Below are 19,323 nucleotides of genomic sequence, written 5' to 3' on the forward strand. Positions count from 1 at the left end.
CACCCTAAGGCTCGGGAAGGTCCTATAGGAATCCATTTTGGGTTTCCTCATGTCGGTTTCATCCTTCTAAGTGTTAGAAGTCGATACCGCACACGCGAAACTCCAAAAGAGGACGGAAATAGGTTGAACTAAAACGAGGCGGGCACCACTTCTAAGGTTCTAAGATAGTCGCAAGAAGACCCCTAAGGCTAGATCCTAACTCCTACGAGGAATACTAGACCTCACGAAAATTGAGGTCAACAGCATCATTGGAAGGTAAGGAGAAGTTCAATAGCCATGCTATGAATAACTGATCCCTCCATAGTTGGGATTAACTTAGAGTTTATTTTTCTTTAATAAATGCTTAAATATGAAATACCTCATATTACATTTATTTAAGTTTTTCACTTGATTTTTGTATTATGCTTTATGGCACAAAATGTTGGCCTTTAAAAGATAATCATAAAACTAAGTTAAGTGTTGCTGAGCTGAGAATACTTAGGTGGATGAGTGACTTGACACTTGAAGACAAAATGTAAAATGAATGTATACGTAAAAAGGTTGGTGTAGCTCCAATGGCAGACAAGATAAAAGAGAGTCGTCTTAGATGGTTTCATCACATTAAACGTCAGCCAATTGATGATCTGATTAGGAGAGTAGATGTTTTATATTCGACATATGTTAAGAAAGATTAATATCTTATGTATTCAAAAAATTAAATGAATTGGAGAAAATGCTAAGGAGATTGATAACTTAGGTTTTAAACTTTGGTATTCTGGTAAGAGTCGCACTAGAAATGATGTAGGTGTAATCATAGATAAAAATTTGAAAGATAATATATTGTAAAAATTAATAGAGTTGGAGATAGAATTATAGCTCTTAAAGTTATTATTGATACAAAGATTTTTAATATTATAAGTACTTATACTCTTCAAGTAGGTTCAGATATAGGGTCTAAAGCTAAATTCTGGAATGACTTAATATAAATGATACCTCTTGAAGAAATAATTTTTATTGGAGGAGATTTCAATGGACATGTCGGTAGGGCTGTCAAAACGGCTTGTTGTTCGAGAACAGTTTGTGTTCGGCTCGTTCGCTAAGTTAACGAGCCGAACACAAACAACATGAATAAATATTTGTTTGTTTGTGTTCGGCTCGTTTTAACTCGAAATACTACTAATCAATTATATATCTTTGATGAGTAGTATTTTTAAAAAAATTCATTGACTACAAGGCTACAAAGATTTATAATCAATTAAAAGTATTAATGAAGAAAATAAAATAAAAATTATTAAATTAGATTCAAATGATGTTTTAAATCTTGTCATAATCTTTAACATCTTATGACTACATGATTAGGGTTGTCAAAACCACTCTTTGTTCGTGAACGGCTCGTGTTTGGCTCGCTTAGCAAACGAGCCGGACACGAAAACACCTTTTACTTTTTGAGCTCGAAATATAAATGAGTCGAACACGAGTTGAACCTGGGCTCGCTCGTGTTCAGCTCGTTTACACCCTTACATGCCAGTAGAGTGGTAGAGGATTTCAGAAATATTCATGATGGCTACGGTTTTGAAGTGACTAATGAAGGTAGAATCATTTTAGATTTTGTTTTAGCGTATGATTTTGTTATTAGTGGGATTAAGGCTTTGTTTTGTTGTTATATGATTTTGTTATTACTAATACTTTATTCAAGAAAAGAGATGAACATCTTATTACTTATAAGAATAGATCTTATAAAACACAAATTGCAAATTGATTATTACAAATTGATTATTTTCTTGTGAGAAGAAGAGATCGTCGAGATTGTAAAGGTTTTAAGGTCATTCCAAGTGCAGATTTAATTCCCAACATCGATTATTAGTTCTATATTTTAAGATGAAGAGTTGTAAAATAAAGAATACTAGGACTCATTATTGTAGAATTAGATAGGGGAACCTAAAAGACATAAATAAATTTATTTTTTTGAGTAAAATTCAAGATTTCAAAATTTGGGATGTTCATGAAGAAGCAAATGCTATATGGGATAAAGTAGGATAAAGTATAACAAACACTATTAAACAAGTAGCAAAATATGTACTTGGAGAATAAAAAAAAAAAAATTATAAATATAAATAGTTGGTGGTGGAATAATAATGTGCAAGAAAAGATAAAATATAAGAAATTATGTTATAAAAATTGGTTTAAATGTACAAGTATAGAGAATTGAGAAAAATATTAAACGACTCACAGGGAGTCTAAAAGAAGAATATATGATGCTAAAATTCTGCTTAAAATGATCTTTATAATAGATTATATACTAAGTAGGGTGAAAAATATATGTATAAACTAGTCAAAGAAAGAGAAAAGAAAAGTAAAGATTTAACTCGAGTAAAGTGTATTAAAGATGAAAAATCAAAAAAAAAAATCTTAAAAAAAGATATTCAACATAAGTGGGTGAGTTATTTTAATAAATTTAATGAAATTTCTGAAAATACGATCGACCTTAGTGATCTTAATATCGTTAATAATAATAAGATGTTTCATTTTTTACCGTCACATTAGTAAAAAAGAAGTTGAAGAGGCTTTAAAGAAAACCAAGGGTGGAAAGTCTGTAGTACCCGATGATATCCAAATTGAAGCGTGGGAATATTTAGGAGATTTGGGAGTTTCTTGGCTTATTAAACTCTTTAATATTATTTTAAAAACTAAAAAGATGTCTGAGGAGTGGAGGAAGAGTATTTTGGTCCCTATTTTTAAGAATAAATGGGATGCACTGGGATGCACACGAGTGTGCACGAGTGTGCAAATTATAGAGTAATTAAGTTGACATGTCATACTTTAAATTTTTGGGAGAGGGTAATTGAACATAGGTTAAGATGCATTATAAAGATTTCTCATAATCAATTTAGATTTATGTCGGGCAAGAGATTTATGTTAGATTTATGTCGGGCAAGTCTACTATGGAAGCTATACATTTATTGAGAGTTCTTGAGAAGAAAGGTATTGATATGTTATATTCAAGTCATTAAAGATATGCATACTAGAGCTGTTACTTGTGTTCGAACTGAAGTAGGATTGGCCAAATATTTTTCTATTTTTGTTGGATTACATTAGGGATCGACATTAAGCTCATATCTTTTTGCTTTAGTTATAGATGATCTTAGTGGACATTGACAGGAGGATGTACCTTGGTGTATGTTTTTGGCTGATGATATCCTTCTCGTGGATAAGACACGAGAAAAAGCCCAGGAAAAACTTGAATTATGGAGGTCTACATTGGAGTCTAAAGGCATTCATTTGAGTAGAACTAAAACTGAATACATGGAATGTAATTTTAATAGTAGTAGCTCTAGTGACAGAAGTGTAATTTTGGGTGATCAAATTTTTAAAAGGTGTGATCAATTTAGATATCTCGGGTTTGTTGTTCAAAGCGATGGTGATATAGATGGGAATGTTAATAGTAGAATTCAAGTATTCAAGTTGGTTGGTTGAGTTGGTTGGTTGAAGTGAAGGAATGCTTTGGGTCTTTTGTCTGATAGACTGAAAAGAAAATTCTATAAGATGGTGGTGAGACCTGCAATGCTCTATGGCGCTGAATGTTGGCCTTTAAAAGAGAAGCATAATACTAAGTTAAGTGTGCCGAGATGAGAATGATTAGGTGGATGAGTGGCTTTACAGTTGGAGACAAAATGGGAAATGATTATATCCGTGATAGTAGAGCCAGTGACGGACAAAATTAGAGAGAGCCGTCTTAGATGGTTTGGACACATTGTAATCCGATTAGGAGAGTAGATATTTTAGATTTGACTTATGTTAAGAAAGACAGAGGTAGAACTAGGAAGACTTGGGCTTATTGTATAAATAATGATCCTAATTTATTTGAACTAAAGGAAAATATGACACTAAATAGGACACAATAGAGAAAAAGGTTTCATGTAGCCGACCCCACGTAGTGGGATTAAGGCTTTGTTGTTGTTGTATATGCTAAGAAAGGCAAGGTAGACCTTAAAAAAACTTGGGCATTTTGTATAAAAAATGATCGTAATTTACTGGAATTAAATGGAAATACGACATTCAATAGGACAATGGAAAAAAAAAGATTCATGTAGCCCAACCCACTTAGTGGGATAAAGACTTGTTATTTTTGTTGTTTGATATGATTTTTGTATTGAAGATAACATATTTTTATTGGTGGGTGATTAACTTGCTTAGAATCTATCATACATATGTATTTGACTTGAGATTGAGACACAAGATGCTAAAATTTGATTGGTTATTATGACTTTTTTGTAATCCTTTTAAGTGTAATAATATCTACTATGGATTACATGGTTTGCATGCATGCAGCTACTTGGATACAAGCTCTAAGCCTCTAACCACCCTTTATGTTAAATTATCTTTAATTACTTAAAATAAGTTCTAAGTACAAGTGTTTAGTATTGTTTTAATTTTACAAATTTAATTGGACATAAAGCTTAAATTATCATTCAACACTAAAAGAAATGGTTTATTATTTTATTGCTTGTACCTTTAAAGTTTTCTTATTAGTTATAGTGGCTCTATCTAATTTTTCTTGCAGAAAATGAAGAACATGTGCCTTCATTTCATAAAGGCTTTGATTACATTGAGTATAAATAGATCTATATCTCAGAGTACATATGCTAACCATATTGGATTAATTAAGAAGTTAACATTTGAGATATTAATGTTTAGAGACTTTCATAGTTGGTCTTCATGTGAGTGGATGAGTTTATTTATAAAGAAATATGGGGTAATAACTAATCTGGTATAAGCTAGTTGCTAAACTATTTAGTGCTTATCATGTGTGTTGAATAATTGGTTTATAAGGTGGATCCCATGATGTGATTAGGGGTGTAAATGAGCCGAGTTTGAGCGAGTCCAGACTAGGCTCGTGTTTGACTCGTTAAAAAATACCACTGTTCGTGTTCGGTTCTTTTGCTTAGCGAGCCGAACATGAGCTGTTTGCGAATAACAAGCCATTTTGACAGTCCTAGTCACGTAGCCTTAGGATACTAAGGGTAGGGGCAAGATTTAAATCTTATTATTTATATGAAAATATTCATTTAAATAAAATTTAATATATTTTTATTCTATTTTTAAATTTAATAATTTTAATTGATTATAAATCTTTGTAGCAAGTCCAAGGGTAATTATATTAAAGAGAAAAGGGTACAGATAGGTTGTATGAGTGCTCAAATAGACACCCAACCCACACGATACAACACATACTAAAAAAGAAAAATAAAACTCAAAAATAGATGGTACATATAAGATCAATCGGGACGACCCAATTTAGTTCTGTCTCAGCCTCTAGTTCTCGGAAGGGAACCAACTAACAAATTGGTGAGGTGCGTACCATTTCCCGAAGTAACCTCCCGAAGTAACCAAAGTATCAAAAGTATCATCCATTAGATTCTTTAGCTCAAATAGATCTTCATTCTTCTCCTTGTTCCTGGAAGTGTAGACCTGTCATTCCTCATCCAAAGATTGTTGCTCATTCGGATGAGGTGGTAGTACTGCAGCAGAAATAGTGCCAACGATTTTACCCACAAGAGGTTCAAGTGTGTGTGAGGTATGAGTTGTCGCCTCTACCCCTGATACCTCCTGAAGATGGGGAACTGCAAGGTTGGCCTGATTATCAGTCCGTGTAGGTAGGGGTCATTCAATACTGTTTTCAATAAGGTTTGAAAGTGTAAGTTGCTCAGCAGGGCCATCTAGCTTCTTATTAATCCCAGAAACAATATTTTCAGAGGGAGGGTCCATAGGGGCAATTAAATCAGATATCAAATCCTGTCTTGTGATAGTTTTCTTTTCAGGTGGAACAAATATGTCCAGAGCAGTGGCGTTAGATCCATCCTTATTCACTTGATCTTTAGATTTCAAATTAGGATGAAGCTTATGACATTTATCAAGGATATGCCTAAACATCTTATAATGAGAACAATAAGAAGTTTTATGCTCCATGACGATTTATTGCTAATATCCATTATGAGTTGTGCCCAACCAGACTTCAGTAACATCAGGTAAAGTAATATCTATTTCCACAAGTATTCTGGCCACAAAAGGTTTGATGAAGCTGAAAGTGAGTAGATCTAGTTTCATAGGGTCCCTAAGTATGACCTCAATAAAGTAAAGAACCTGATGATGAAAAAAGTGCAGCTTGAGACCAGGTAAACTAAACCATACCAGTACAGTAGGAGGTTCATGATTGAGATCAAAATCAGGTGACTACTTGAGTAGATTCATTGATTTATCAACAATGTTAAGATATTTTTTGGAGAAAATCCGAGTCTAGTCTTCAGCCACTGTTAATTGAACCAATACATGTCTCCCATCCATGAGCCCCACTTTCCACTTCCTTGCTAATTTGAGATCCTCAAAGCTTTTCCTGATAACTTCCATAGGTGGGCTCTCCCACAGAATTTTTTCAATAAGAGCAAACTTGAATTTCTCAGTCAGGATTGAAATTTCTAACTTAGAGAAAAAATTGTTGTTTTCTCACTTTTCTTGCTTGCATTCTTAATAAAAGGACAGTCACTTGTACCATTACGACAATTCTTATAGCTTGAGGGTAAGATAACCATCGACTCTACCTGAGAATTACCCACCACGTGGGCAAAGGAGACTTTGTCAGGCTCAGAAGAAATAGGGAACATCATCAAAGCATGGATCTGCTAGAAGATCCCGATATAATCGCAGAGTGAAGTTGTCGGCGCCTTCTACCGCAAAGTACAATGTGCTATGCAGCTGTCGGGGGAAACATACAGACACAAACGTGCGAAGCAGACGACTGAGAAGATGTAGACGCGAGCCGCACGTTTGACGCAGACAAAGACGCGAACATGTGAAGCAGACGACTCATGTTCGCAAGACGCAGAGCGAGCAACAATCGACGTTGAAGCGGAAGACGTGAGCCGATGACGATGGAGAAGATACAACGGGGAGAAGACGACGCCGGAGAAGACGCAACTAGGATGCGAAACGCTGTAACAGTTGCTAGGGTTCGACATGTGTTAAAACCTTAGCAGAACCGATAGCAGGAGAAGACAACGCCATTTTAGATATCCTCAAAATCTTTTTCTTCTTTTATATGATATATATATATATGCATGAGAAGAGCCCAAAAGAGGCACTCTTCCCATACGATACAAGTACAGTAATACCCCAACAAAAAGATACAAATAGACTCAAAATGTAAAACAAATTTAAGACATGCAGCTAGGGACGAGCCAGTTTAGTCCCGTCTCTTCCTCTAGTTTTAGGTGCGGAACTAGATAAGGAGCGGAACTAGATAATAAACTTTGAAGAGTCATGCTATTGCAATGAGTCATCAAAGTATCATCTATTAATTTTCCAAGTTGGAGTGTGCCCCCAACCTTTATCTTCCGCCGAAAAGTGTAAACCTGTCATTCTTCATCTAAAGACTGGCTCATGTGATCCTTGATCTGATTTGATGTTAGAATCGTAGTAGGAGGAAAGACACTCATTGCCACCACGATAGGTTCCAGTATATGTGAAGTGTGAATTGTTACCTCTGGACCTGATGCTTCATGAGTAGGAGCTGCGGACTATCCTGATTTTCAGTTCGAACATTATCCATTGTAGTATGGTCGGGAGAAGGGATCCCAGGGGCAGACACCAACTCCTGTATTGTGGTGATTCCCTCCTCAGGTTGACTATCATCAGGTTTGCTGGGAGCGCGTTCAGACACATGAGATGCACTATTAGTGTGTTCCTGCTTTTGACTATTGATTCTCAACTGTTGGTGCAATCAGAAATATTTCTCCTGCGGGTGTCCAAACATCTTGCAGTGCTTGCAGTAATATGGTATTTGTTCCATAATGATTTTTTTCCAATAATCATTGTGAGCAGATCCAAGCTAGACTTCTTCTACATCTGGTAGTGCAATATCTCGTTCAATCAAAATCCTTGCAATAGAGGGCCTGGAGAAATGAATTGTAGGTAAGTCTACCTGCAAAGGTTTTCCAAGGATAGTCCCAATTGCATATAAGATAGGTAGGTCAAAGAAATGAAACTTGAGTTCAAGTAATGAGAATTAGATAAGTGCAATTTGGGGTTTTGGATTGGGATTGAAATTAGGGGTCCGTTTGAGCAATTTCATATGTTTGCCCTCAATTGTGATGAATTTCTTTGAGAAAATCCTCGTGTAATCATCTTCCGTGCTCAGCTGTATCATAACATGTATTCTGTCGAAATGACCCACCTGCCAATCCCCAATCAGTTTGCAATCTTCAAAAACTTTCCTAATGATCTCCATCTTAGGGCTCATCTTAGGGCAACTTAATTAGAACTTTCCAACCAGTGTAAATTTGTATTTTCCTGCACGAGTTGAAATTTCAGCATTAGAGAAGAAAATTGTTGGTTTGCCCGTCTTTTTCTCTACTTTTTTGATGAGATTGCAATCGCCTTTTTCTTCAACAGAATCATGGTAAATCGGCGAGAATACCGCACTATCTGCGAGGTGAAAATTGGAGCTGCGTTTATGAACCACTGTAGCATAGGAGGGTTTGACGGGGTTATGACTGGCGAGGGCGGCGGCGTAGGAAATCTCTGAGACCATTATAGCAGCCAGTGCCAACCTGCAACACAGTGAGAAGCTGCACGAATAGGGGTGTCGAGCGGCTCTGTCGCAGATGAGACGCAGGCAGAAGCGGGATGCAGGTGTTGAGCGGCTCTGTTACAGATGAGATGCAGGCAACGAAGGCGACTGCAGCACTGCCGCCAGACGAGACGCGAACGCAACGCGAGACGACGCGAATGGAAGCAGTCGACGCGAGACTACGCGACACGAGTAAATCCCGAAGCCGAAAGCAACGCGAGACGCTAGGGTTCGCCATATAATTTTTTTTTTGTGTTCTGTTCATTTATATATCGAGAGCAAAAAAAAAAAAAATCTAACATGAGCTCTTTGGGAGCCCTGGGTGTGATACTGAAATCGGAGAATTTATAAGCATATTCTCTGAAATCAGTTGAAATAGCAGAAACAATTTTAATACATTTAGCATGTTCCTGTTTGCAACACATGTTTGAATTATGTCTTCTTGCATAATCATCAATACAAGCACATAAATTTCTATTGATGTGAATTTTTGTTATCTTTATTATGATGATGTATGCTTAATTGTAACCTATTTACTGAGAATGGACAATAAAATACACATGAACTCCATGTTTTATTTTTCTTAGAATCATATATATATTGTTCTAATAACATGGTTATGATGATTTTTATAGGCATGCCTTGAAATTTTGATTATTTATGGGATCAGATGTTTATTATGTGATGATTGATATTTGACACATGAACTTTGAAAGGTTAGATAAAAGAATATTTTGTTATTATGAGTACCTATGAAATCCTCCCAATATAAAATGCCCCAGGTTAAGAGACCCACATTCGGTACTATCTTCTTTAGTGATGATCAATTTGGATGATTTATGACAGTAAAATTTAGAATGAGTGGTAGCACTCTCTTCATCACCATTTTCATCAAGTATCATTATAGCATTTGGCATTTGTTAAATTGTGTAGTTTAATTTTTTTCCTAAGAAGGAAAATGCGTTACACAGAGTTAATAATTGGTCCATTTTCATGCCAAGTTCACTACAACAGTGGGAAGAGGAGCAGAAAGCCTCCCTGTTGGGAGTTCAGGGGCTTTGCCCATGAAAAGTGTCTAATATGTTGTGGTTTCATCAAGTTTGCTTTCAAAATTTATTTTATTATTGACTAGATTTTATTTTCTCTTTTTAAAGAGTGGTGGCTCTGTCTTATATATCTCTGAGGAATTATTACTGTATTATCTTCAATAAATCATAGTGAAATTTACAACTGAACAAGATGGCAAAGCCATCATTGGGTGAATTTGTATTGATTTTGTGTTTTTCTGAGTTATATATATATATATATATATATATATAGTTGTTTGCATATTATTTACCTATTTACCAACAGCGTTTTCCTTCTCCATGGCCTAAGATCATTTTTTAATATTGGACCTCTACATTTTCATGCTAGAAAATTTTAAAAAATTTAGAAAGCTTTATAAATAAAATCCGCCCAAATGGTACTCTATTGTTAGTTAACCAACAAGAATATATTTTCATAGTGCATATCAGAATTTGGAAGCATCAATGCATAAGTGGCTTGCATCTAGGTTCCTTCTTTTTTATTTTCTCTTGGATACTGCTACCACAAATTATTCTTCAGGAAAGTCTCTGTGTTGTAGTTGAAAGAATCTGATTTATTTACTTAGATTTGTCAGGTCCATTGAATTAAGTAGCTATAATGCATCTTCTATAGCCACTTTTATTATGCATTTCAATAGAAAAACCAACTAGATGGAGTGGTATTGGAAGGTGTCTTTGTTTGGACCTTCTACACCAGTGTTGTGCACTGCAATTCCAACTTATTAGGCTTATGTGTGGAGAACAAATTTCTCTCGCGCCACCTATTGACATTTTTTGGTTCAACTAATACCTTGGATGACACTGCTACCGAACAATCCTGGGAAACTGTATAAATTTTAATGAAATCAGAGTCCTCTAGCATATTGAACAGCGGTATCTCTGCTATTAGTTTTTTTTTAAAATTCAATAAAGATTTACCGTAGGTTAGCATGCCCTTTTTTAGTTTCATAACTGTATCCCAACTTGATCACCTCATTTAGAGGTGTTGTTGTGATTTCTCCTTCATATTCCCTTCATATTAAAAAAAAAAAAATGAAAAAAAAAAAGATCCATCTCTAAGCTCAGGTGGTGGGATGTTTTGTCCGACCCCACTTAGTGGAATAAAGGCTTGTTATTGTTGTTGTATTCCCATCAATTAAGTAGTAACAACGTATATGCCACGTCAATACCCAGGAAAGAACTTTTTTGTAGCACACAATTCTTATGTATTTACATATCTCACACCTAAACTCTCGTATTTACATGAATAGCACTCAAATCTTTAATATAACATAAAAAATAACACTTTTATCACTTTTTAAAGGCGAAACACACCTTTTCATGCATATGTTTAAGGCATCAAAGTGCTATGTATGTAAATATATAAGTTTAGGCGTGAGATATGTAAATCCATAAGAATTTTGTGCTTCATATGTAAATTTCTCTTTTTTTATTTCATATGCCTGCTGAAGAGCAGTGGTAATGGCTGCTCATTGCTCACTTTCTCCTTCAGGCTTTGTTTAGTTATGCTTTTTTCTATTTAACTTTTCAGAAAATTGTTTCATTTAATATGTAAAATATACTTAAATATCACTGTTTTGCACCATCCAATATATAGCAACCCTCTTGCACTTGCAGTTAGCATATGGACCATGGTGCTATTGGATACTAAAATCTAAAATATTGGCTTTTTTATATGGATAGTTCTAGCTGGAATTTTTTATTCTCTCTCTTTCTAGAATTATGATATTGATCAAGATGATTTTTAAGGCCTAGTTTGTGTTTATTTAAAGTTAGTGGAAAAAATTTTCAAAAGTAAGTTCATTCAGAATGTCATATTAACAGAATAGGCATTTTCCTGTCAAACTGGGTTTGTAATTTGCGAGGACTTGAAACAAATGGGAATTCTGTAAATATTGTTTAATATCTGTATGAAATCTAACTTTTTATGACAATTGAATATGTAAACAAAAAAATTAGTGCACATGCTCTTATCTTCAATTTTTTTTTTTAAAAATACCTTAGACAAATCACTGGTTCAAATGTTTTAGGATTAACTTTTGATTATTTATTTGTATTGGCAAGTAAGTTACAAAAGTTAAAAGCGTATGTGCTGGAATGAAATGAACAAGCTAAATTATATGGTGGTAAAAGGTGTCGAAAAGTTAGCCATAAATGGGTCTGCTTAATAAAGAAATTGTATTCTTAAGTGTTATATAGTCATTATTATTAGCCTTATTCCTACCATTTCAGTTTAACTTTATGTATTGGGTGATATGAAATGACACTACTATAAAATCACCTGATCAATTTATTCCTTGTAGCATATAATAAAATCAAGGCATTGGAATTTATGAGCACTACGGAAAATGTGAATGCATCTATTGTTCTATTTGGTGATAATATCGCTATTGAAGAAGATGATCTTCTTAAGCAAACTGTGGCTATCGTAGATGTTCTTGTTGGAAAGGCAAGGTGAGTACCTTTTGTTCGAAGAGTTGCTGTAAGCTATCACAAACGCAGGCTTGTTTAACTTAAACCCCATGGATTTTTCAGTTGTGTTTAAAAAGAATTAGTGTGCTGAATTATTAAAATATTTAAGGAGAGCAATGTGTAGCAATAATGATTGGTTTTTACCCCCTCTTGTTCAAATAAAAAGCTCAAAAATATACTATTGTGTCATTATATGTCTGTTAAAGGTGCCAAAATGTTAGGATTTAGACGTTTAGACCTTTACATGCAAATTCAAAATCATCCATTCGACTTGTTCGCTTCGACATTGTCAAAACAAGTGACATTACAAGATTTCAATATTTTGGAAGTTATTTTATCATTATTGAAATGCATCAAAATTTTTGCAATAAGATTTTGATGGCATTTGAAGTGTATTGTAAAATGGCTTGGGCTCAAATATATGAGTTGTTGATGATATATTGCTTGTATTAGATAATTTTACCGTTGAAAAAATCAATAAAAATAAACTTTAAAAGTACTTCTTGATGTTGTTTAATCATCATTGTTTTTTTTCACAAGCTTAATGAATGCTTATATCATCATATAAATTGATTAAATTCAATTCACATGTAATCTTTATATTGTAGTTTTGTATTGTAGATCATTTAGAGTTGTATGATCACAGAGAAGGTGATGCGGGCGTCTCCCGCAATAGGGGCGGAAGCGTACTGCAGATGCTCCGGTTCACGCCAAAGGCCGAATAAATAGGCCCATTTTCGATTCGTTTTTAATTTTTAGCGAGTTTCGTACTTTCCTTTCATTCATTTCTAATCCTTTCCTATTTATATATTGCATTAGAGTATAAATTTTAGTTTTGCTTGTGTTTCTGTCTAGACAACCATCATTGTTCAGGTTTTCACTTTCTAAGGCTGTATCCAAGGGCGAGTGGTGCTCCGTTTGTACCTCATTCCGAGATGGTGATTATCCTTGATTTTTTCCGCCTCCACAGCCGTTCCTCCACCGTCACATCTCCGGACCTACTGTAGTCGCCTAGAAACAAACCTCCTTGGTTTTTTTTCTACAGTTACCGCATTCTAACCCATCCGCCCTTTTTTCACATCACTACCACCGCTTCACATCATACTTTTCTGCTTTAGCTGCCTATGACCAGCTGTCCTTACTGTTTTACTGCAGTTTCCCCCTTCCCAAACGCTTTCCCGGCATCCCGCTTCGGTGCCATCCCTGTCCCAGCCCTCAACGTCGCACTTCCCTGTCGTAGCCCACAACTTCTTCCCTTAGTTGTTTTACTGCTTTTTCCAGCCGTACACAAGCCTTACAACATTTCATCTACCTTCTAGAAACCTTGCATGCTAAATCTGCCGTCTTCCAACACCCAAACTTTCCCATTCCAGCTTAACTCGTCGGCCTCCACCATCCTTGGGATACACTTGTAGTGTGTTTATATTTTTTTGTTATTACGATAATGTTCCAATGAATAAATTTACAGCTTTTGTTTGATATGTGGCTTGCTATAACGTAAAATGGGGAAAAATTATTATTCACGTTAAGTTGAATGAACGAATATTCAGCCAGCAATTTAAGAACGAAATGGGCAAATGGATGGGTGAAGAGAGATAGGATCAGCATTAAAAGGGAATGAAACCACCATTTTATGTTTTGTATTTTAACTTGTAGTTGATAAAATTTAACTCCAAGCCTTCCGTATGTCAGAATAAATGGAGAAATAAAAGTCATAATAAGTCAAAGTTTCCTTTGTTTTTTTCTGGAATATTTAACAGTGACCTCAGTTATATACTTTTATTAATTCTTCCTATTTCTGCACAATGTATAATTTCACTTTTTTTTATCAATATTCTATTTTTAATAGCTTTTTTTGGAAGTATAGATCTATTCCGTTTTTTTAATAATGCAAATATAAGTTTATGGGGTATAAGGGTTATCTGGTAGCGTAATTTTGAGAGGATTTAGGCTGGGTTTAATGTAAATCTAGCTAAATGCTAAAACGCGAAATTAAATCTGGTGCCCAGTTAAATTCATTTTTCTCCCCCCTCCATTTGATTTTGGATGTAGATCTGGATTTATTAAATCCAATTATTTGACAGATTTAACAGATTTAATTTGAAAATAAAGCTGTGATTATAATAAACCTGAAATAAAATGTCAAATACGTCTAACAATTTTAACTGGATTTAATCTCAATTGAACCAAACATTGTCTTTAATTTAACAGTATATGGATTTGATAAATCTTAGATTCATCAGATTTATTAAATCTTATTAAATGTAAATCCTGAGCGGAGTCAAATACCCCCTTAGTTGTAATTCATGAAATTATAAACAAAGTGTCAACGGCTTCTGATCATATGCCATCCTTGGCTTTCCTTTTCCATAGAAGCTCCACTAGGTAGAAATTTGTTTATTTTGTTTCATATTTCTATTGCATCGCCATATTTTATTCTTTCTAATGTTTTTCTAAACAAAATTGTTGCCATAAGCTTTGACTTGTGTAACAACCTCTGCTCCACTTCCCTGCTGCCAGCCGAGCTCCTCATCCCGCAGGAACCAACGCCGTTTGATCTCCAACAGACTCCATCCCACCGTTCAGCTCATAACAACCTTTTTCCTATGTCTTTATATATTACCTTTTGTATGCAACTTTACTGATTTCAGGGTATATGACAATATAAGCATTACCTTTTTCAGTCATCTTCTTCCTCCTCTCTGAAATACTTCTACAACTTGTACATTTTAGTAGACATTTTATTAAAATTTATTATTTTGAATTGGGGGATGCACTAAGTTCGAATGATTTTCTCATAAAATGTTTTGTTTTAGATTTTTCTACTGAGAATAACCACGGCAAAGTTTCTGAGGAACAGAATCCAGCCGGAGTTGCAGGGATGAATTCTGAAACTTCAGTCAAGATTGAAGTTTTGTTCTTTGCCAAAGCTCGTGAGATTACTGGCTTAGCTGATTTATCTCTGCAAGTGCCCCCTTGTTGCTCCGCTGGAGATTGTTTAAAAATTCTCTTAAACAAGTTTCCAGGGCTGGAGAAGATCTACAACTCCATGGTTTTTGCAGTTAATGAGGAATATGCCCCCGAATCTACCATTTTGAAGAACGGAGATGAGTTAGCAATCATTCCACCCATAAGCGGTGGCTAACTGTGTTACGCACTTTCATTCAATACTTGTTTTGTATGATAGCGACTTGAGATTCTTCTCACTCTTTTGTGTTTCATGGAATAAGTATGATGCTATTTCCCAAATAAAATGTTGCTAGATGTGTGCATGCTACTTTAATTATAGAATTTTTGGTCCATTTATAGCTTATTAGTCGAAGAATTTTTTTTTGGAAAACTCAAAACATCTTGTGCTGCATAGTTTTTTGTACATTTACATGTTTCTCATGCGAAGAAAGAGTTTGTTGTTTTTTTTTTAAGCTTTGGGAATTGATTATTCAGCTTCATATAGATCATTCTATAAACTGTTGGTTCTTCGTTTTTCTTGTCTGTTATCTTCGAAGTGTTTCAATGTAAGTTGTAGCCACCAGCATCAAAATTTGATGAAGTTTTGTTCTTTCACTTATTTTATGTTGTTTGTTTCAGTAAATCCTGTTTGGTATGTTCTATAGAATGCAGTTTCTATATGCCCGCACAAAGTTGTACATTGCATAATTATATTACAGAATGATGACTTTTTTTTTATCTTGGAAAAGCCATCACTAATTGTGCCTAAATTCTGTGCCCATCTGACATGCTTACTTATACACTGAGTAGCTGAATCAAATATGCAATTAAAATGCACGGGCTTCTTTTTTCTTCTCGGTTTTAGGTTGTAACTACTGCAGCCGCAGCTATGAAATATTATTTTCCAAATTTCTCATGTGATGACTTGGATGTTTTTTTTCCTAGAACTCAAGTTGATCAGAAGTGGTTGATTTCTATCGATCCACTTACCTTAGATGTGTCTATCATAGTATCATTACAACAAAATTCGTCATTTGACACAAATTTCAAAGTGATTGGCATTGATTTCAGAGCATTTTTTTTGCATGAAACATCTAAAATCAGAGAAAAATTATTCAAAACTCTGATTTCAACAAATTTATAATTAAGCTGACCGGTTCGAAGAGATTGACCCAATGACATAAAAAATACTCAAATACGGTCAAATCGAGTTCATATCATGCCATTAAATCACTTTTGAAAGCTTTTGGTTCTTAATTGGAAGGCCGATCATATTCTAAATTTGATAAGCTTATAGTTAAATCGAGCATTGTGATGAGATGAATCCAAAGATATTATTAAAGCACTCAAATATCTACAAAATATCGTCCGATTAAGAAAATCTCCTCGGCTGTCTAATAGAGTGGTTCAGATTTATTCATTATTTGCAGGAAGTCTCCCCCAGGCTCTATATATGCAGCTCTTCCCCATTCATGAAAGGGGACCGAGGACATGAATAGGGGAAAGAGCGGAAGCTAGAGCTGGATCACAAGAAGAACCTGTATTTCATTGTTGTCCTGCACTGAAGACCCGACAAATGCTTCTCTCTCTTGCAGCCGCCGACCACCATAGATCACCACTCACCAGCCATCATTGACCACTGTTGGCCGCCCCTTGCTCGTTGTAACAAAGTCCCTTATGGAGTCACAATGTATGCTACAGAGCAATGAAACACCGTGTAAAGTAATGAGCAGCCTTAGAGAGTAACGAAGCATTTTACAGAGCAACACACCCCAATAATGGTGTAACAACACACTGAAAAGAAGGTGTAACAACACACTCTAAAGACGGTATAACAACTCCCTTAAGATGGTGCAACACACACCACATTCAAGTTAGTAACACACTTCAAAGATAGTGTAACGACGCACTTCGAAGACGCTGTAATAATACACAGCAAATATGGTATAATAATGCACACCGAATACGGTGCAATGATGCACTATGTATATGGTGCAATGACGCATCTCGAAGACGATGTAATAACACATTCAGAAATAACTACTTACAAGTGTCATATTTAACATACAATGACTTTCTCCAGACTCCTGAAGTGCTCTTCTTGCTGCTTATCACTATGATATATGTGATCAACTACGACCCACGTGGCTCATAGCTCCAACAACTCCTAACTTCTGTAACATATAATCTTATCACAACTCACGTAGCTCTCAACTCCTGCCGCTGTGGGCTACGCACATTATCACAACTCATTCAGTTTCTGATTCCAGTCTCAGCAGCCTACGAACGTTATCACAGTTCATGCATCTCTCAACTCCAATCTTTGTCGCCTTTAGACGTTATAATAGCTCTCTGCTACGACCAATGTAACCCATTACGACCTGCGTGGATCATAGCTCATGCAGCTCTCAACTTCATACTTTGCGACCTACAGACGTTATATCAACTTATGCACTCTAGTTTACGAACATTGTCACATTTCATGCATCTCCCAACTCTGGCCCGTGCGACTTACGAACGCTATCACAACTCATGCATCTCCCAACTTTGACCTCTGCGGTTTACAAACATTATCACAGCTCATGCATTTCCTAACTCTGGTCTCTATGACCTATGAACATTATCACAACTCATGCAACTCCCAACTCTGGCTTCTGTGACTTAAAAAATGTTTTCACAGTTCAAAAAACTCTTAATTTTGAACTCTACGGCCTACTAACATTATTACAACTCCTTTCAATGACCTATGCAACTAATTATGACCTACGTGACTCACAACTCACACATTTCTCAACTCCGTCCTTTACTACCTATGGATGTTATTGCAGCTCCCTACTACAACATCTGTGGCCAACCAAAGCTATTGAAATAACCATTTTGGACCCACTTGGCCAACTATTACCATGACTTTCAACGACGACAATTTGTCGCTACAATCACGATCTACAACATTAACGACGAACTAATCCCTCTATTGTAATCGATTACGACCTTTACGAGTTGTTATGACTATTATTGTTTGTAAATCAACTTTATGATTCCATCTTCTCTAACACAGGGAAATAATGACCCTATGTACTCACACTTATATATGGGTTATTTCAACTGGATCAAACCTCGTGATTTTTCTCCTTTCTAGGGCTTTCCGTGTAAAAATTTATTGTGCATCTACATGTCACTTTAATTGTGTGAGTGTTTGTTGGATTTTAGTGCAATATTAATATGTTAAATAATCACTGTACTATCACAAGTTTTTCGACATACATCAATTTGACATCGTATGTGAGAAACGAAGTCTTGTTGGGCATAATCTTGAAGCCAAGGACGCTCATTTTCTACTTCATTTCCAATGATATACATCGAGATCATTTGTGAAGCATTTTTCGATATTTGTATCTAGGGGGATCCTCACTGTATTCTCAAAATGTTGTTTACATTAATGTCATGGGCACGATTGTGTGTGGGGTTTGTCAACCAGGAAGGTCGGAAATAAGACAATTACATTAGGAGTTTTCTATTATTAAGAGCTTTCTTATTTAAATTATTTTCAATATCTTTATTCTGATTTATTTCCTTTTTAGTTGAATTTTTAGATTAGAAATATGTATTATTAAGTTACCTAAAAAAGATTATTTAGAATATTTTGTACCTAAAATAGATTGTAAAATTATTATTTAATGGAATGAAAGAAAAGGGAAAAGACATTGAGCGTATTTAGAATTCAATCTATTTTTTTCAAAACTTTGACATGGTACCGTAACCATCGATAGTTGTTGGAGGACGTCAAGACTCTCTTCTTGCCTGCCTTCTTAGGGGACAAGGGAGTAACTATTTCTTTTCAATGATTCTCGCAAGTCTGCTCTTCTTCGTCTTTGTCTTGAATCTTTGTTCGTCTCCCACTTCGAACTTCCCCTCTGAGAATCTTTGTCTTTGTCTTGAATCTTTTCGGCTTGAATCTTGGGCCGCCTTCCCTTCCATTATTAGCATGTCGGCGAGTGCGGAGTCCTCGTTGGCGAGCCCAGAGCCGAGAAGCATATCACAACATGACACTACAGGGGGTGGGGGGAAGATCGTGAAATTGCTTTGAGTATGCTCCCATGTTGAGGTTTAGTGATGGTGGAAGAAGCAGATCAGGTGATGAAGGTAGCAGGGATCGACCGCCGCCTAACCTTCTTGCAATGCATGATAATCTATCGAGCTCTTCCTTCAAGA

At 35.4% G+C, this 19,323-nt stretch overlaps 1 protein-coding gene across 1 annotated transcript in view; it reads left to right on the plus strand.

Moving 5' to 3' along the window:
• LOC110019997 overlaps window positions 1-15,450 on the plus strand; it is a 35,999-nt gene extending 20,549 nt beyond the window's left edge. Inside the window, exon 3 of the mRNA XM_020717932.1 lies at window positions 14,979-15,450. Within this exon, the coding sequence (XP_020573591.1) occupies window positions 14,979-15,307 (329 nt within the window). The 3' untranslated portion in view covers window positions 15,308-15,450. The remainder of the gene's footprint in view (window positions 1-14,978) is intronic.
• Window positions 15,451-19,323: the final 3,873 nt, after the last annotated feature.

This window comes from Phalaenopsis equestris, unplaced genomic scaffold, assembly GCF_001263595.1.
Source record: "Phalaenopsis equestris unplaced genomic scaffold, ASM126359v1 Scaffold000090, whole genome shotgun sequence".
Classification (NCBI taxonomy): domain Eukaryota; kingdom Viridiplantae; phylum Streptophyta; class Magnoliopsida; order Asparagales; family Orchidaceae; genus Phalaenopsis; species Phalaenopsis equestris.